The sequence below is a fragment of the Octopus bimaculoides genome, chromosome 9 (assembly GCF_046866305.1).
Source record: "Octopus bimaculoides isolate indiv1 chromosome 9, ASM4686630v1, whole genome shotgun sequence".
Lineage (NCBI taxonomy): Eukaryota > Metazoa > Mollusca > Cephalopoda > Octopoda > Octopodidae > Octopus > Octopus bimaculoides.
In genome coordinates this window covers 71,923,536-71,945,356 of record NC_142936.1, presented here as the reverse complement: position 1 = coordinate 71,945,356, position 21,821 = coordinate 71,923,536, and the positions used below count along the sequence as shown (strand labels likewise).

General features: G+C 33.4%; 1 protein-coding gene across 2 annotated transcripts in view; it reads left to right on the top strand.

Annotated features, from left to right (window-relative positions):
* The window catches only part of LOC106883643 (uncharacterized), a 307,035-nt gene that overhangs the window by 264,205 nt on the left and 21,009 nt on the right, over positions 1-21,821 (top strand). Inside the window, exons 15-17 of one of the 2 annotated variants that reach the window (XM_089357700.1) lie at positions 932-1,098; positions 9,057-9,185; positions 19,328-19,517. In XM_089357700.1, coding sequence (XP_089213826.1) covers positions 932-1,098; positions 9,057-9,185; positions 19,328-19,517 — 486 coding nt within the window. The remainder of the gene's footprint in view (positions 1-931; positions 1,099-9,056; positions 9,186-19,327; positions 19,518-21,821) is intronic. The other variant, XM_089357701.1, reaches the window with a different exon arrangement.

The following is a 21,821-nucleotide window of genomic DNA, read 5'->3' as shown; positions in this document are numbered from 1 at the left end:
CCTCAACACCTGACACAAAATCACCTCCCTCAATGCTACACTCCCACTCAGTTGAGTGGGGTCTTGTCTTGCAAGTTAGTTAATGAGCTCACTAGTCCCAATGCCTCAAAAGAAAAGCTCTTAGTACACTCTGTAAAGTGGTTGGTGTTAGGAATGTGCATCCATCTCAAGAAGCCATTGCTAAAGTAGATATTGGAGCATGACACAGCCCTATGGTTTATCAGATCCTGTCAAACCATCCAACCCAACATGGAAACTGGATGTTAAATTATCATGATGATGATGATGATGATGTTTGTGACCGGCCTTCATTAGAGCAGTGACAGTTACTCAACACTTTACATCGGTCAAACATTTGCTTAATAAACAACAATCCCTGTACATACCTTCTCTGCAATGGTTAGTCCTCATTATTTTATAAGGAGCTTTGGTCTGGTTTCCTAGTTTCTATGGCACACATATATATATATATATATATATATATATATATATATATATATATATATATTCCTCCCTGAACAGAATGCTGGTCCATCGCAGGATTATTAATTTTTACCAGCCAAGTGGACTGAAACAATGTGAAATGAAGTGTTTTGCTCAAGAACACAATGCATTGCCTTGTCCAGGAATCTTATGATCACAAGTCAAATACCTGAACCACTAAGCCATGCAAGTCCACTTGCTCTACAATGCATTACATTAATTACATGCAAAAGTTGTCAGAAGAAGTTTTAACTTAACACAAAAATAAATAGATTATCAAAAAGCTGTCACAACAATTTGTTGATTTGAAAATATTGATTGCATCACTGATTGCTTTCTTGGATAAATTATATTTTTTGATAATGATATTACTATTGAATTATTTGATCTCTTTTCTAAAGTTTTCCCTTTTTTTTTTTTTCCTTTTTTTTTTTTTGTGTCTTCAAAGGTGGTCAACAACCGACCTATGTGAACATGACAGACCTAGCTCATATGGCTGCTGAAAAGCAACGCAAGCAAGAACAGCGCAAAGAACAGCGAGAATCCAAACTGATGAGTAAATCCCAAACCCAATCTCCTTGTGAGCAGAAAGATAGTAAAGAGCAGAAGTCACAGGTGCAGTTTCTTCTATTTTCAGCCATTGTCACAATTTCAAACGTTATCTTATGATTGTAACATTAGTGTTTTTTCTCTTCCAGGATACACTTTTTTTTTTTTTTTAATCTTTTTCTTTTGATCTTCTGTCTTAGTCAAATATAGACTCTGACACTTTTTTTTTCTTTTTTTCCTCCTCTCAGTTTTTATTGATTACATCCAAAGATCTATTGCTTTGCCAATAATACTTTAGTAATTGCTCTTGCCGTTTTGGTAGAATCGTTAGCACGCCAGGCGAAATGCTTGTCAGCATTTTGTCTATATGTTCTGAGTTCAAATTCCTCCGAGGTTGACTTTGCCATTCATCCTTTCAGGGCCGATAAAATAAGTACCAGTTGAACACTGAGGTTGATATAATCAACTTACCCGCTCTTCCTTCAAACTTGCTGGCCTTGTGCCAAAATTTGAAACCATTATTATTATTATTATTATTATTATTATTATTATTATCATCATCATTATCAGTGAACAGGTGGAACCATAACCATTCCAGATAAATTGCTTTGTGGCATTTCTTCTGGTTTTATGTTCCAGGTTCAAACGTTACCAAGGTCGACTTTGCTTTTCATCCTTTCCAGGTTGATGAAATAAAGTACCAATTGAGCACTAGCATTGACTAGCTCCTCCCTCCAAAATTTCAGGCCTTATGCCTATTGTAGAAGGAATTATTATTCTTATTGTTGTTATTATTACAATTAAGGCAGCAAGCTGGCAGAACCATTAGTATGCCAAGCAAAATATTCAGTGGCATTTTGTCTGTCTTTTTGTCCTGAGTTCAAATTCTACCAAGGTCAACTTTATCTTTCATTCTTTTGGGATCAATGAAATGAGTACCAGTTGAAAACTGGGGTTGATGTAATCGACTATCCCCCTCCCCCAAAATTTCAGGCCTTGTGACTATAGTAGAAAGGATTATTATTAACATATGGCTAAGTGGTTAGGGTGTTGCACTCATGATTGTGAGATCATGGTTTTGATTCCCATGCTGGGTGTTGCGTTCTTGAGCAAAGCACTTTGTTTCACATTTCTCTGCAATCATTTCATCATCTGATACATGGCATGCCGTGCACCTGTGCACGTAATGTCTCTCTGATGGAGGGACTGAGCTTATGTGAACACAAACATTTGGTCACCATAAAAAAAAGGACATCTGTATGGTTGGTCAGCAAGAAATTGTTGAACCTTCATATGTCATCTAACAATGGGAAAGTCCATGATTACCACTACTGCTTCTGTTATCACTACTAAGAACAGTGAAGAAATCTGAAGAAGTTGAGCATCAGCCTAACTACTGCTACTACTACTCAAACCATTCCATGCCAAACAACATGTTGGTTCATCTGCACCTGGCATCTCTGGTTCTTTTGGGTGGTTTTCATAACATATTTGAGGAGAAGTGGTTGCTGGCCCCTATTTCAACTCTCTTCAATGTAAGGCAAGGGAACCTGAACCAGCTGGGTACTTCCAGTTTCACCAGATATGAAATTTCATGGTCTTGTCCTTTTAGACTTATAGTTCTGATTCCAGAACTTAGTCATTAGAATTAGAGACTGACAAATGTTGACCACAATATTTTGTCTCTGATGAAACGTAAAGCTGTCCAGTTAGTTCTAGTTCTGAATGACCAAATATAAAAATATATATTCACATTTAAAGCCTAAAAGGCTATTGAAAACTATTTACACTCCACTTATCTCTACTCTTCGATACATCCCAACGTATATATATATATATAGATAGATATATTAATGTTCTCTTTTTGCTAATATTTGTTTTCAAAGTGACTGTTTAAAAATAATAATACTCAAAAAGAAAAAATGAAAGAAACCTTTTGAATTCTTCACTGTATTCACTTCTTAGATGAGATCTCTGCTAGCTTTATTAAGAAGGTTCTAGGTAGTCACTATTTCTACACATCTCCTTTACTGGACAATACTCTTTGATTGTTTTAAGTTGCAGCTGCATCCTTTTCTATCATTTCTTTGAATCTGCAATTTTCCTCTGTTTCTCATTTCATGATGGCTTTTTAAGTTTGGCTTTGTTTTGTTTGATTTTTTTTTCTCTGAGCTATATTATATAGTATTGTGCTTAACAAATAATATGAAAAATATAGAAAAAATTATATATATATAGTAGAACTCAATGCAGAGATGAGTAGTGAATTTTTATGGCTAAAGCAATGTAAGTCAACATATTGTGTGTGAGCTACCATTGATTTCATGATCTTAGTCTTTATATATAGTGTTTTTCAGTAATTATCTAATTAGCCTCTTGTAACATTTTTGTTACATATATCTAGGAATCATTATTTTGGGTTAAAACTGGTTTACCAGGTGGCCAGATATTTGTTTTTTGTTTTGTTGTTTGTTTTTTTTAACAGTTGTTAATTTCTCATTAATCTAGGTATTGATAGAATATGATTGATTCCAATTATTTGTCATGTGATTGCCATTGATTATGTCCATATCCAAAGGTAAAAACAGTGCTAGGAAGCATTCTGCAAAGTAAATAGATATACTGTAGGCTCCTTGTCTATTAATTGCTTTGATAATCTATTAATCAAAGGTTTCCAATTCCTTATTTTCTATATTTGAAGCCACCCCACCTCACCACCCTGCCATATGATCAAAATAATATTGCCCTGTAGATTTTGAAACTTTATAAGTAATTTTTTTTTAAAAAACCTATTTTTTAATGTGAACTATTTGGCTGGTATTAATAATTGTTGTTGTATAAGTTCACCCTCACTATCTCTTTTCTCTTGCTCTCCAGTTGGAGAAGCCATGTATCTCCTCTTCAGCAAGACACCTATTCCTATCCCTTTATCATTCTTTAATCCAGTGGTTCTCAACCAGGATTCCATATGGCCCTTAGGGGTCGAATATAAGATTCTTTGCTAAAATTTATGAGCAATAAACTGGACAGGTGACGGTCTCTGTTAGAGATTGTGTGGGCTAAGATTACGTGCCCTCCATTGTCAGTTAAAGTTTAGACAGTATCATGTGACAACTTGCTGGAGCTGCCTGCTGGAGCCTAGCAGCAGGTATTTAAAGGGAAATTTGACAAGACAGTCAGTCAGCCGCTGACACTCGTTGACGCTACATCAAAGAGGCCAGGGAACAGAAGAAAGAAGACATGCACTCAACACCATAGCTGAAGACACCTCCGAAGGGGGGAGGGGCACGTCAAAATGGTAGAAGAGTAGGAGCCGAAACCGGACGTGGTTCCTCCTGATGATGTCTTGAGCTAACTAGATCCTATAAAGGAGCTGTTATGGTAGCAGAGCACGAAACATGGTTGAGATTCCCCCAATTCCTAATAATATCTAATAATAAAACTAGAATAGGATTTTTTAAACATTGAGTAGTTATGAGGGTTCACCAGAGTAAAATACCACCCAAAGAGAATTCATAGATAAAAAATGTTTGAGAACCACTGCTTTAACATCTCAAGTGATTTGGAACTCAGCATTAGATCACAGTAACTGAATGCAATAAAATGTTCCCTTGATGATCCATTGCAGTTAAACATCCAAATGCTCTTGGATCATCCGATGCTGAGTTTAAGCTAACTGCAATGGTGATACATATGTCAGGACTTGTAATTTATACTTGTGTTCATCTTAATTTTCCGCTACATAAGCTCTGTATATCATAACTATTAAGTACAGCTGTTGACTAACCACCATACTGAAAGCTGATTGGATAATGATAACTTATGTGGAGCTCTAACTTGTACAATAACAGTTGTACCTCTAATTATACAGACAAAATATACATATGCATATATAGTGGTGAGTTGTCCGAGTTGTTGGATCATCAAAGACCAGTTTGGTACTAGGATCAGTGATATCAACTTACCTACCATCCCTTCAAAATTGATGGCCTTATGCTTAAAATAAAGATGGTTGTTTTAAGGGCTCCAAATTGGCTGAATTGCTGAAGTGTCAAGAAAGAAAAAAATGTATTTGTTCATTCTGAGTTCAAATTCCACTGAGGAGAATTTTGCTTTTCATCACTCCAAAGGGAATAAAATAAAGGACTAGTATGGCTGGTATTGATGTATCGCCTCTCTTTAAAACTTCTGACCCTTTAACTAAATTACAAATAAATGTTATTATTGTCAGTATTTAAGACAGAATGGTTAGCACACCAGATGAAATGCTTAGTGGTGTTTCGTCTGCTGCTATGTTCTGAGTTCAAATTCCACTGAAGTCGACTTTGCCTTTCATCCTTTCGGCTTAATAAATTAAGTACCAGTGAAACACTGGGGTTAACGTAATTGGTTTACCCTGCCCCCACCTCCAAATTTCATGCCTTGTGCCTACAGTAGAACGGATTATTGTTAGAGCATTGGACAAAATGCTAAGCAGTTCTCACTCTTTATGTTCTGGATTCAAATATCTGTTTTGCCTTCTGTCATTTTGGGATCGATAAGATAATTACTAGTTGGGCTCTGGGAACAATATAAACAAGTAACTACCTCCTGCTAGAATTGCTGGCCTTGTTCCAAAATTAGAAACCATTATTGTTAAGACTTCTACTAATATTATTACAGTGAATTCCTTTGAGTTTTAGGCAAGCCCCTGGTGATCCAAAAATCTTTGATTCTGCTTTAGTCTCTCCTGGCTGAAGCCATTTTATTTTCTACATTGGTAAAATTCCCTCTGGGAAGGCACCAATATCATTTCCTTTTTTTTTTTTTTCTTTATATACAAACCATCTGAGCTTTCATAGCTTTGTACAAACATCATTACATATCAGTTTTTTTGTTGTTTTTTTTCCCACTGATTTTCATTGATTTTTTTATCATTAAGTCTCTTGCTACTGCCTTCTGCCAGTTCTCTCCCTTGTTTTGTCTCAGTTTGTCAAGCTTCTAACCAATCAATGCAAATACACTTCTTTGCTCACTTTTCTGGCATGCTTAATAATTTATTTTTTTTTTAATCTTCCTTTCTCGTTTTTGTTATTTTTGAAAATGTTTAATTTTTAATTCTCTTTTATGCTGGATTTTCATATTTTTGTTCTGGCATGCAGTTTTTCGTTTAATTTTAAACTGACTTCTTTTCTTACATTGTTTTCTGGAATGAAATGTGACTAAATTCTTTGACTCTTTGAAAATTAGAGAAAATTAGAAGGGGATTGGAGAAAAAGAAAAAAAAATGCAGTCATTAAGAAAAGAAATAAATGAAGAATGAATTTATCACAAAGCTTCTATCATAAAAATAAGTTTCTGCAAGGTTTTTTTTTTTTTTTTTTTTTTTAATACTTATCTTTGGCTAAACTGTTCCATAAACTGTCAGATTCATAATACATTAGAATGGCTCAAATCCATCATGGCTGCCCAAGATATTTGAGTCAATGTGATTAATTTAAACTTGTTACCAAAAGCGTTAAATTGATCACAGCATTGAAATACACTGCCTTTGTTTCAATTAATTTAAAAAATAATGAAGAATTTAGTAAAATAATTTTGTCGTTATTAAGCTGATATTGGAACATAAATCAACATAGAATTTTAAAGGAAGGTTTTAATTTAGATCACTTTAAAACAGGAGTTTGATAAAGAACCAAGTGCAATCTCAAGCAGGTTAATATCAAAAGCCAGAGCTGAAGTAAGCAAGAAAGGGTTCGTTATTCTAATGGCACTTGATTCGGCCAGTTGAAAAAGTATCAAGAGATGCATTTTTATTATTGAGATTTATTTTCTTTCCTTAATTTTTCTAAATCTTTAGATGTGTAGTAGTAAATATTTTCGAAATCTTCAGTCTTTTTGTCCTCTACAGTTGAGACTGTGGATGCAGTAGGCTGAGTGGTTAAGAAGAATAAGGTTGCACGTCTAATCCCACTGTGTGATATCTTGAACATATATAATTTTGTATAACCTTGCATTGACGCTTATTTTGTGAGGGAAATAGGAAAGACAGAAACTGTACAGAAGCCTGTCAGGTGGATTGTACCTGTAATGAGAAAGGTACAACCTTGTCATTGTAGATTCAATTCCACTGCGTGATATTTTGGACATTGTGATTTTTCTATAGCCTTGCATCGACCCATACCTTGTGAGGGAAATAGGGAAGACGGAGACTGTACAGAAGCCTGTCAGGTGGATTGTACTTGTAATTGGAAAGGTACAACGTCGTCACACACTTATGCTGATTCCACCTGAGAATTGCATTTAAGGAGGTATGTGTCTGTAGAAAACTCAGTTACATATACATTAATTCAGGAGCAGGTAATTCAGTAGATCAAACAACTGTGTACTCGTTGTCAAACAGAGATCCACCACCACCACCACCACTACTACTGCCACCGAAGTTTAGATTAGGAATATTAACTCTTATTATTTCTATCTACATACCATTCAGTTAACATCATAAAGATACAGCTTAGTAATTCATATAGCGCATAGTGTGTGTGTGAATAAAAGAATTTACTCAACGTTTCTCTGCTTGATTTAACTTCAGCTATTTTCCAGCAGCAGTAAAAACTATAGTAGTTGCTTTTACCTTCATTTCTCCTGTTTTCTTTTGCCAAAAGGCATTCTGAATTTTATATTTTCAGAAAAATTTTCTGTCAATCAATATCATTTTATTTTGAAATCTCAGTCATTGGATGTAGTTCACTAATGTTTTGAAACAATTGTTTTGTTCTTTGTTGTTTTTTGGGGTTTTTTTGTCTTCTTTTCTTGATCTCAATCTTAAATCATGGAATCAAATCATGGTTATTGGAGACAAAAAAAAAAGCAAATTGCTAAGTAAATTAATTTACAGTATTTTGGTATCTTGGCTTTTAGCAATTGGTTCCGATAAATTAGGATCAGGTTTATTATCAATTTGATAAAGTGGATTAATAAGTTGAGTCATTAGAATAATGAGAACTCAATTTTAAATGATTTGAGGATATATTTGAAAAGTAATAACAAAAAAAATACAGTAAATGCAGATTATTATCATTATTATTATTATTATTATTATTGGTGAGCTAGCAGAATTATTACAACACTGCACAAAGTGCCTAACAGCATTTTTTTGCCACTTGTTCTGAGCGCATACGCTACCAAAGTTAACTGTACCTGCCATCCTTTTGGAGTCGATAAAACAAGTACTAATTGATGTAATCAACTTGTACCCTCCCCTCAAATTTGCTGGCCTTGTGTCAGAATTATTACCAATATCTCAACTTTATCTTCTGTAAGAAAAGAAATGCTAAAAGCATACTGAGAGAATAGTAAAAATAGTAAAGACAAATAGGTCCTTAGAATGCAGTAAAGGTACAAATTGAATAACCAGTGTTCTTAATTTATTCCTTTGCCACATTGTGACATGCACTCCATCGTTACTATTTTTGGTGTTTTATTTCTCTATCACAATGCTTCAAGCAAACTACAGCAGACATCTTGAACTGAGAGAATATATGTGTATGCCTGAGTGTGTACTGATGTTAGAATAGAATTAGCTTCCATCAAGTTTGCAGGGATATATTTCCAAAAAATTTTCATATTATTCAAAACTATGGTACATATTCTGTATAGCTATTCTGCTTTCCATGTGCTAAAAGTTATCCCTTTTTTTTCACTTTTCCCCATTTTTTTGTTTTTTAAGCATTTAACAATTATTTTGTTAAATCGGATATAAAGTAATAAGTATTCTTTCTACTAGTCTTTTCTTTAACCATTAAAAATTTAAAAAATTAAAACAAACTAAACAAAAAAAATCAAAGAACTTCTTACTATGTTCAAATCTTTTGCCAGCATCATAAATCTTCTGAGTTTGCTTATGTTAACAAATCTATCACCTTTCTTTCTTCCTCTCGATCACTCTCTCTCTCTTACAATTTTTTTTCTTACACTTTTTTTTTTTTTGTTCTGTGCATCCATTTTTCATCTTCTCTGCTGATATATATCTCTCCCACATGCAGTCTTTGTTGGATTTGCTCGACATTCAGGAGGCAATCAGGGACTTAGAAAACTGTACTGCTGCTCTACACAGCGACTACGATGATGACACCGACTCAGATTCGGTTACAAGTCAAAAGGGTTCTAACCAGGCAAGACTGATCACCTCCATACTTAACAATCTCCTCCTCCTCCTCCTTCTTTTCCTCTTCAGTGTTGTTTAATCATTTAGTCATGTTACTACTACTATTACTTATATATATTGCTGGGCTAACAACACATTGCAGCAGCTGCACCAACGTCTGCTTTGAGCGCATTTCACCAGGGTCACCACAAATATCTTGCCTTTTTTTTTTTTCCTTCTTGCATGCTAATGTCTTTGCTATTGACAAAAAAATTGAAGCCACTCTTTCTTGAGGAAATGTTCCTTAAATAGTGTGTAATCTTGTTCATTCTCTAACTGCAGATTTTAAGTATAGCAGGTGTTTGATCCAACAGCATTAACTTATGTTAGGCATATTTTCATGATACCTAACCCTTTTGTGTTCAGATTATTCGATCATATGTAAAGTTTACTCATTCACAATGTCTTAAATTAATGATGTATTATCTCATAGCTTCAAGATTTCAGTAATGCAGTTGTTTAGTTTTTAGAATGACATTGTGGGTTAAATGTCAAAGGTTACATATGGCTGGTTTAAATATAAAACCAGTAGAATATTTTGACCAGATATGGCCAGTTTTAAATGTGAAAGTGTTAAATGGTACTATTTAAAAAGGAAAACAAAATTATAGTATCTGGTCAGTGCAATTACATAGGCCTACGTAATTAAGGCGGATGTACAGAAATGTATTTTCTACTATAGCCTCGGGCTGACCAAAGCCCTGTGAGTGGATTTGGTAGACAGAAGCTAAAAGAAGCCCATCATATATATATATATAAATATGTTTATATTTATGTGTGTGTGTGTCTGTGCTTGTCCCCACCACCATTGCTTGACAACCGATGCTGATGTGTTTATGTCCCTGTAACTTAGTGGTTTGGCAAAAGGGACCGATAAAATAAGTATTAGGCTTAAAAAGAATAAGTCCTGAAGTCAATTTTTTTGACTAAAATCCTTTAAGGCAGTGCTCCAGCATGGCTACAGTCAAATGACAAACAAGTAAAAGGATAAAAGATTATCTTGAACAAATGTCATTAGGAAATATCCCCTTCGTTTTTGTGGATTCACAAACAACTGTTGTTCATGGAATAACCTTTTCGTTTTATCAGTTCAGTAACAAAATACTAGATAGCTTCACATTTGAGGATATCCATTTGGATATATTCAAATGGTTTTGGCTGTGTGGCTAAGAAGCTTGTTTCCCAATTATGTGGTCTCAGGTTTGGTCCCACTGCACTGTACCTTGTGCAAGTGTCTTCTACTATAGCTCCAGGTTGACCAAATCCTTGTGCGTGGAAACTGAGAGAAGTCCATCAATAATGCATATATATATATATATATATATATATATATATATATATATATATATATATATGCAACAACATATGTAAACAGACTTATTTTTGTTTTTGGAAACATTGAATGTGTATCGTATCATACAGACAAGAAAGTAATATTTCAAACATAGTATAACCATGAAAGCAACAGAAAAATTGGGTGTTTTACCCTTATGTGATGGAAAAAGTTGTCAGTGTTCAAAATATTATTTTTTTGTCTGTATGATATATATAATTGCGTGTTTAGGGGTACTCTTGTCCTGACATGTGATGGCTGTAAATGGCAACACTATCATACATGTAATGTAGTTTGTTTCTAGCCTTCCATGAAAAGCTGTCTGGCCATATGAAATAATCCCTCACTTGCAAACAAGTAAGGGTTGGTGACAGAAAGGGCATCAGGCCATAGAAAATCTGCCTCAATAAATTTCATTGACCCATGCAAGCATGGAAAAGTGAACATTAGAATGATGGTGGTGATGAAAACAATAACACTGGAAAATTTCACTAATTTAATATTGTCTAGTTGATATTAGACCCCAAAAAACAAAAAAAAACAAAAAAAAAACCTATGGATAAAACCTTCTGTCAAATATTTTATTCCTTCATTGTTATTGATAAACTGTACTGTTTGAGCACTTGAAAATGTTCATAGTTAAGTCCAGAAAGTGTGGCTTTAATTTATTGTTATGCTCAGCTGAACACACTCTAGTTCATTTATTGCATGATAATAAGCTTTGTACATGGAATGTCTGTACGCCTATATATATATATATATATATATATATATATATATATATATATATATATATATATATATATATATATATATATATATATATATATGTATGTATGTATATATATATAGCCTTCATCAGCAGTATTTATATAGTAAACAACTCCATGATTGCTATACACAGATATAATTTATAAACACATTATCAATCATACTCCAACTTGCAGTCAACAACAAAACAAAAAAAAAAACATCAAATTAAAATTCAAGGTTGGAATGTTTTCAAATTAATTAAAAAAAAAAAAAATTATGGAAACATTTTATAGAAAAAGTTTATGATTATAAAAAGAACTAATAGCCATATTAGGTACAACATATATAGCAAAACCTGAATAAATATATCACGATTTGGAGTGTTTTATAATTATGTGGTAAAAAAAAAAAGTTTAAGAGGCTTGCTTTGCAACCACATGGTTTCAAGTTCAATCCCATTGCATGACACCTCAAGCAAATGTCTTCTCCTATAGACTCAGGCTGACCAATACCTTTCGAGTAAATTTGGTAGATGGAAACTGTATGGAATCTCGTTGTGTGTGTATACGTCTGGGTGTTTTTCCTCCAATGCTTAACAACTCCTGTTGGTATGTTAATGTTCATGTAACTTAGCAGTTCAGCAAAACAGACCATTAAAATAAGTACCGAACTTTAAAAGAAGTACGGGGGCAAATTTAATTGACTAAATCCATCAAGGTAGTGCTCCAGCATGGCCACAGTGCAATGCCTGAAACAAGTAAACAGTAAAATATTTGGATGTTGATTAGACAAAAGCAGGTATTATTTCTCGAAAGATTTGCAGAATAGGCTTAAAATGGCGTTGCTGACACAAGAGTTGTAGTGTTGTGTTTAGTGAAGCTACCTGCCTAGTGGTCAGGGTGTTGATTTTGCTATTACAAGACCATGATTTCAATTCCCAGACCAGGCAACACATTGTGTTCTTCAGTAAAACACTTCATTTCACATTGTTCCAGTCCACTCATCTGATAATGAGTACCAAATGATGCTTGCTCTATTTAGTTTTTACAAGACATTATATCGTATATTGATAGAATATATGGGGATAATTCTTCAGCAAATGGATTTAGTTTTAATAATATTTCTGTGATTGAATTTAGTTCTAATACTTCTGTGATTGGATTTATATTCAATAATCCTTCTGTGAATGGATTTATATCCAATGGCTAAAATGATTTTATGATAAACTTCTTATTAGAATTCATTGGATTTGAATAACAGACTTTGACAGATCTTGGTTAAGAAATAGATATAAAACTCCAGTAGATTGTTAAGAGTGTATATTTGTGTACACTTACTGACACTCTACTAGCTATGTAATATAAGTATTATATATATATATATATGGTGTAGGAGTGGTTGTGTGGTAAGTAGCTTGCTTACTAACCACATGGTTCCGGGTTCAGTCCCACTGCTTGGCACCTTGGGCAAGTGTCTTCTACTATAGCCTCGGGCCGACCAAAGCCTTGTGAGTAGATTTGGTAGACGGAAACTGAAAGAAGCCCGTCGTATGTATGTATGTGTTTCTGTGTCTGTGTTTGTCTCCCCACCATCGCTTGACACTCGATGCTGATGTGTTTACGTCTCCGTAACTTAGCGGTTCAGCAAAAGAGACCAATAGAATAAGTACTAGGCTTACAAAGAATAAGTCCTGGGGTGCTCCAGCATGGCCGCAGTCAAATGACTGAAACAAGTAAAAAAGTGTATGTATATATATATATATATATATATATATATATATATATATATATATATATATATATGAAGACACATGGCCTAGTGGTTAGGGTGTTGCATTCATGATCACGAAATCGTGGTTTCAGTTCCTAGACCAAGTGGTGCATTGTGTTCTTGAGTAAAACGCTTCATCTCATGTTGCTTTGTGATCACTTCAACACCTAACATGTGGTACACCGTGCACCTGTTCAGACATCAGTTTGATGGAATGAGCGAGTTAATGTCCAGCACATACATTTGATCACTGTAAACAAATCATTTGTGCAGATCATTCAGCGAAAGCTGAACACTCACATGTCATCTTCGATGGGAGAGTCCGTCATATATATAAATGCATATACATACTTTATTGCACTCCTGGAGAATCAGTTGGTTAACCAATTAACTAGATTGTTTGATTAATTGTTCTGTCAATCATTCACTCAGCTTGATTTACCAAAGTTCTTTTATGATCATTCACAACCTCGTCAATGACATGCTGTCTCTATTCTCAAGGTCTGCTCCTTCAAAAATGAGCCAAGGATAACTAACTCTGAATGGTCCATGGCATGTAGTTGAACTACAAACATATATTAAATACCATATAACATAACTTCTTGATTTATTGAAATTATCTCCACTTTCAGAGAAGTTAGAAAAATAACTTAGAGGCCAGTGGGACCAATCCCTAATTGAGAAGTAAGGAAGGGGTATAATTTCAAGAAGCAAAAATTGACATACCATTAAAAAAAAGACAATGCGATTGTCTGACAACAAGAGGACAACTTGGGACCTGTTTCTGCCTCAAATAGTGTCATCAGCACAGTGATTTTTCGCAACTTATCTCCAAGTGACAGGACATTTAGACATATATGTGGTTCGATCAATAAGTATCCGGACTGTTGCCATAGTAATGAAGCTCAAGCACACAGAGTGAAGCTGCCTGGCACAGGTTGATCTTGAACTCTACTGTGCATGTGCACTAAGTTTTAACATTCTAGCTCACTTCTGCTGTTTACAGCAGAGCTTAGAAGGAAGGTGTGTAGTGTGAGATCGTCTCATTGACCATGACAGAGAAAGCTGAACTATCAATAATAATATCATTGTTCATCAAATATGCTATACACACATACGCACATATACATATAGTGCGCCTTATGACAATTTTTTTTCTATCATTAACTTAATACCTGCATCGTGCAATTTGGTGCCAAGTTTTGGCCTCATCAAGACTTCATAACTCATTAAAAGATTAACCTCAGCACCACCATAATAAACAACACTCTACCATTTAACATATCCATATATATCACTGCAAACCAGACAAAGAATTTTTTTTCTTCCTCTAGCAATCATTTCTTTTGTTCCATCAATCATTTTCTAAATTTATTTCAGCAATTTATTTTTTTTCTTTTTTCTGCTAAGAGTATCTCATGTGGATCTTCATCAAAAGCACGATACTCATAGTAATTGCATGGAGGTTTTTACCATTTCTTCTTTTCACGTTGATATGTCTATCACTTGCAAAGGAAACTTTACTTTCAGTAGATATGCATGTACTACTACAACTACACTGATTTATTTTTATATCAAATCTGCTTTTGATTGTATTAACATTTCAAAAATCAATCCATTATCTGCTATTTCCGCAAATGGATCTTGTGATTTAAAATTTTCTTTCCTTTTTTTTTTTTTTAAATTTTTTTTTTCGTATATTTAATTTCATTTGTAAAACATTCCAATCAAATTGTATGTTTGGTTGACTTGAAAAATGTTGATATTCTGCATTCAATATTCTCAGCCATAAAATTCTAGTTGTAACAAAAATCAGCACAAAGACGATGGGGGTAACAGTTAAAACCATTTTTTTTTAAACCTTGCCCTTAATACATATATAATCTCTTTTACCAATGCAAATAGTTTATATTATACCATATTATATTATATTATATTATACACCCTTTGTTATAGAGCCTACTGATGTTTCTGCAATAAAGACAAAACTATTTTTATGAGCTGCAATGAGAATCATCATAATCATCATCATTTAACACCTGTTTTCCATGCTGGCTTGGATTGGACAGTTTGAGAGGAACTGGCAAGCTGGAGAGCTGCACTGGGCTCCAATGGTCTGTTTTGGTATGGTTTCTACTGCTGGATGCCCTCTTTAATGCCAACCACTTTACAGAGCATACTGGGTTCTTTTTACGAATATTCTGTGAAAATAAAGACAGAGAAAAATATGTATGTAAGGCAGAGTTATTAGAGCATTGGATAGAATGCTTTGCAGTATTTGTTCTGGCTTTCTATATGGTCTGAGTTCAAATTTCAGCAAGGCCAACTTTGCTTCATCCTTCTGGGGTCAATAAATAAACTACCATCCACAATATCATTGCAGCTTTCTCTCTCCAGTTGTAACATTCTAGATATTCAACTAGGTCAAGGATGGGCAGACAAAGAGGTGTCTGCATCTGTTCACAACTGCATGGTCAACTAAATTAATGAAAGTCCGATACATAATACAAAGTCATCCTTGAATGCAGTTGAGGGCCAAGTTGTATGGCCCTTTCTCTTATACTCTAACCTCTCATCTCCTAGTATAAATCCACCTGCTGAGTGGAAGGGGGTCTTAGGCTTGCAAGTTGCATGTTAACGTTACTAATTGCTCATGTTATGAGAAAGCACCCAGTACAGTCTAAAGTAATAAATCCATTAGGAGAGGCATCCAGCCATAGAAACCATGCAAAGTAGACGTTGGTGCTTGATGTAGTCCTTAGACTTGTTGGGTCCTGGCAAACTGCCCAACTCATGTCAGCATGTGCAATGGATGTTAAACGCTGATGATATATATGTTTATATGATATATATGAGATGATATATATGTTTATATTCTCAAAGAAATGGCTAGTGCTGGTCCCATGATGAAAGCACTCAGTAAACTCTTGTAAAGTGTTAAGAATTATGTGAAGCATTACAAACCATGTCCGAGTGAAACATCTATAAAGACATGGTTCTCTGATCCATCTAGAAGAGCAGTAACTTCAAGTAAGGACTGAGATCCTTCAAGTAAGGACCCATCCAACACATGCAAACAAGGAAAGAGATTATGAAATGGTGATGGCAAAGAAATCACCCTTTTTTAATTTTTCTGTTGTTCTAGGACACAGTAAATTTTACAAGTGTTAAGTCACAAAACCTAAGAACATTTCCTTTCAAAAAGTGTGAAATTGATTTGGGAATCCATATCAAGCATTTTTTTTTTTTTTCATGTGTGGGTCAGGGTGAAGGTGGAGTTTTTGCTTAGTATTTTAAACTTCTATCTGTTTAATTTAGACTTAAAGAATTTCACTGTAAAAGTAACCATTAATTATAATTCATCATCAATAATAATTATTCATGAATGTAGGTAAATTTATCAACTCTCACTTTAGTAATATCCAGAATCCTTTAAATTCTCTACATCTTCCATACTCACCGGGCAGGAAATAAAATATGTGATCTCCATTTAAATAAAGATAAAGTCACCCATTTCATTTGGTATAAATGAAAAGTAGTAGAGGGAGGTAACTCCTTGAACAAAATACGTGTTTAAATTTAATATTTAATTTCATCAAGATCCATAACTCTGAAAAAATCATATTTATTTTGGACTATTAAATATCTATATACTTCTTGCACCAACAAATTTTATATACACATATATACACGTGTGTGTATGTATATATTATATTCTAAATTCAATGATAAATTCTCAGTCCATCATTTATTGTTAATATACCAAAATTATTTAATTACCTGTTATCTACAAAAAAAAAAACGAATATAACTTTAGCAATTTTTTTTAACATATATATTTCTTAAAATTCTATATAAAGTAAAAGAAATACTGAGAGTTAATTATTGATTTGGGTGCTTGGGTTATTCTTATTTATAATGCATGCAGTCACTTCTACATTGTATGAACTTCAGGGCCTACAGGAAAGAGTTTGTGCAATTTGAGGATTTCTTTGTTCTTCTCTTACATTTGAATGTTTTTGTTGTTTGTTTCTATTAACTTTCATAATGATTGCTTTATATGTTGTAAGGAATGTTTATTTGTGCTTCTTTTTTCTGCATTGTGTGTATGTATTTGAATAAAATAAAACTAATGTTTTTGGAGGTGAAAAGTTATTACATAGAGCAAATTTGATGTTTAGTAAAATGGAAATGCAAACCCATTATATCACAGAAAGCATGGATCAATTTATCTCTGTATGTCGTTAGTTAATTTAGTTAAGTAGCAGGTAATTTAGGTAGATAACCTTGGTGAATTAAAAAAATTTTTTTTTTAAGAAGCTTTTGTGGGCTTTCAAGAATTTTCATTTTATTTTATAAATTAAAAAATGAAAAATACAAAATTAATGTAGTATATTTGCATGATCTCTACTTAAAGCTTGTTAATCATTATATTTGCAGTTTCTGATAAAAGTTATTGTTGTTTTCTTTTATATATTAAATGCTATTTTCATTTAATCAAAATAGTTTCAATGACATTAATGGGGAAGTTTAAAATGGTGTTTGTATGTCTTTAAAAAACTGAATTTTAAAAATTGCATGTACATTTTGTGTTGAGGAATGGTTGTTAAAGTTTTACACTTGGTCAATATTCTACCTGTGATTCTTAACCCTTTGCCTATCCAAAGAGTTTTCATAACTTTGTTCCTAAACATCCATGCTTCTTTTAAGACTTTTAATCAATCCTCATTTCATTCAGTCTGAGTAATATAAATTTTTCCTTTCATAAGACCCAAGTTACTCTGGTGGTTGAAAAAAAAAATTGGGAATCTGTATCATACATGATGCATGGATGACAGGGAAATATCTCCTATGTACCAAATATGATACACAGGACAGGCAAAGGGTTCAGAAAGATTGAAGACGATACTCGATAATCCTGTTAATGTTGGGGATTTTACAAGAGAATGTCAATTGGATTATATCAAATCGCGAACAGTTTGCTCTTTGATAATTGATCAAAAGTCTTGATACCATTCTATTTGGTATTTCTGGAATATTGTACATTAATTACTATTAAGATAGATTGCCAATTAAATATGAGAATAGTGAAGAACTTACACATTACTTCAGTTGCTACAAGCCTTGTAATCTATATTTCATTGCTCTGAAAATACTGAGACTTTATTGCTGCCATGCAAAATGGCATCACAAAATATGACACCAATATAAGATTTAGCAATTGAAAAGAGTAGCAAGATGTTGAGATTGTCTGGTAAACACTATTTTATTTACTGACCCTTATGAAGAATAAAACCCTTCTAATATGAATTTAACCCTTTCATTAGCATATTTCTGTTGAAATAAATATACTTTTTCTTCTCCTTCAGCTAATTTTTAAAATAACCAAGTATATGTAGAATAACTTTGTAATTATTATACTGGTGTTTGAAACATAAATTAACAAAATTTTAATGGGAGAAAGTTTTTATTTAGATCACTTTATGACAGTGAAATTGTAGCCTAGAACCAAGCGTAGTCTCAAGCAGGTTGACATCAAGAGGGTTAAATCAAGAACTTTATTATTAGTCACTTTGCTAACTGCTACACAACTTAATTGTAAAACTGTGAAGCTTGTTTGTCAACCAGATGGTGTGGCAAGCAAAATTATATGGTTTGTGTAGGAGATAAAATTCTGTGGATGTAGCAATGAAATTTCAGCTTTTGTCCTTGTAGTCTGTAGTCTCAAATAAATGTATAAATAAATATGTATATGTTACCCTATCTCTGTACACTATGAGGTTTATTTTCACAATTTGAATTAATTATTAAAACATTTTGCTTAAATAAAAATTACCCAATGTAGTTTCAATAATTTTTGAATTTTGCAGAACAAGATCTTTAAATATCGTTCAAATAATACTCTCTAATTATGTTTTAACTGATTATTATTGCACTAATGAGATTGGGGTGTTGTTTGTTTTATGTAGCATGTATTGAGGTTTTTATTAACATACAATAAAATGGCAGTGACTGGTATGTAGCTTGTTACATTACACACATATATATATAAATATATCATTGTTTTCAGAAATTCTATTTTATATATGTGTTTGTTTGTTTGTTTGTGTATGTGTGTATATATATATACATATATATAATATTTATAGTATATGTGTGTGTACATTACACAAATGCACACACATCTATATATAAATAACACATTGATGTCACTATGTTCTGATCTTGTAATATCTAAATATCTGTTTGGTCAGGCCCAGCAAAACAGTCTTGAATTAGCCATTAAAGAACTAGAAGCTACCACTGCTGCTCTAACGTCCCATTATGAAGAACCGACAACTAATGCTGTCACAACAACAAGCCGTACATCTCTGCAATGTTCTAGTGGATATGGAACAATGAATTCTACCCCAGCAGGTTCTGAGGATACTATAGCATCTGGAGGTAAGGGCCTAACCACCTGGTGCCTAAAATGTGTCGTTTTGTCTTTCTAATTTACTTTTTGCATCGTTTGAAAAAGTTGGCATTTATTTAATGCTTCCATATTTTATATACACACGTTACTCACTTTCAATATGTGAGTGTGTTCTGTTCTTTTTCTGTTCTGTTCTGTTATAACTAATGCTTTAAATCTCAGCCAAACAATAGTTTCAATCTTCATGATTGGCTTTTACTTCAAATTATCAACTGTGAATATCTGAAAACATCCAAAGGGAGCGTTTATTACAGTGGTGTGTGTGTGTGTGTGTAAGTTATTTTTAAAACCAGATGTAGGAGAAAGTATAAAAACTGGGGGAGGCACTACCAGGTTGTCATGTGTACATTTTGTTTTGTATTTCCTGCCTTCTATGGTCAGAATGTAACACTGATAAAAATGAAAAAAAAAAGAAAAACAAAACTTTACTAAAAAAATAATGGCAGAATTGTTAGCACAGATGTTAAACGATGATGATGACACAAATACTGTAATATTTTAGCAAGACTTCAGCCTCACCAACTCACCAGTCAAATATTATTTTCCTAGAGAATGTTACAACTTCAGTTTGTCATTTGGTTTAAACAGCTGTGAGATCAAAGTGCTAACAGATTTGGAGATGAATTTTTTTAAAAATCAATTTTACTTGTTATCTAACCTTTTTAGGTTTTTTATGTGGAGACAAAAATCATAGTTGATTTGTTGAAACTAACTCCATTTTTCAAACACCAAACCAAACTACTAACTAAAAAAAAAACACTTGAACAACTGCTACATATTTGCTTCAGCAGTTCCATATAGTTTCTTAAGTCCCTCCCTCATTAAATTTCATACCATAACCTTTTAGGCACACTAATTAGTGTTTGAGCCTTTTTTTGTTTTTTTAAACATGGCAATCAGAATCACCTCTTTCTCATAACAAATTTCATATCAAATTTAATCCTTTAGATATGTTAATTAGCGTTTGAGTGTGTCACCCATGCAAGCAAGTATGCAGGCCAAATTATTGAAAATTAATATTTTAAATTCTCTTCTTTGGTTGTGTATTTAAGAAGCTTGCTTTGCAACCATATGGTTTTAGGTTCAGTCCTACTGCACGGCACCTTGAGCAAGTGTCTTCTACTATATCCCCAAGCCGACCAATGCCTTGTGTGTGAATTTGGTAGATGGAAACTGTGTGGAAGCTTATCATGTATATATGTGTGTGTGTGTATCTTTGTGTTTGTCCCCCATACACACACACACTGCTTGGAAACTGATGTTGATTTGTTTACATCCCTATGAACTAGCAGTTCAGCATAAGAGACTGATAGAATAAGTACTAGACTTAAAAATAAGTACTGGTATCAATTTGTTCAACTAAACACTTCAAGACGGTGACCTTGCATTGCTACAGTCCAATGACTTAAACAAGTAAAAGATAACAGATGTATGTAGATAAGCACATAAACACTTGGATGATAAAATAAGAGAAAAAGTACTCAATACATGTAGAATTTATTCATTCGAAGCTGATCATTCATCATTCCCTCAATACTTAAGTTGCTCACATGAAACTCTGAGTTGTGTGGAGCAGATCAGCAGCTTTGAACAAGAGTATATATTATGTCTTTATACAGTACTTTAGAAATACAGACTGTTATTTAAGTTTCATGTAAGACTACAGAATAAACTCTCAGGCACTTCAAACATGCATGGATGTTCAGTCATTAGATATTTTCTCTGTTAAATGAACACTCATGTGTTTGAACTGACTGATAGTTATAGTTTCAACTAAGGGGTTAACCTGAAATTCGAGTAACATCCTGCTTTTCATAAGTACCATATAAAAATATAGTTAATTCTACCATCAGTATTGAAATTGAATTCTCTCTACTTGACAAAGCATGTGTGTTCATACACACATACACACACATGTATGTGTGTACACACTCACAGGTACAACACTAATTTTCCAGAATCTTTGATTCCTAAGTCTTTCTAGATTACTAATTTTTCTGAATTAGGGGTCAATTTGGCCAACACACTCTAAATTAAATTATGAATACGAAGTTTCTGCTCATAAATTAGTGCAACTTATGAGTGGGTCCAGACCACCAGTGTCTGGAAAGTCAGTATGGCGTATGTATGTATGTATGTATATTTATATGTGTGTGTGTGCGTACACATACTTGCTGCTAAGACATATTTAATTATACTTCTGACTTTAATCCAACTGACAGTAATAACATCTTCATTGTTGAATATCAAAGCACAAATTGGACTTTTAAGTA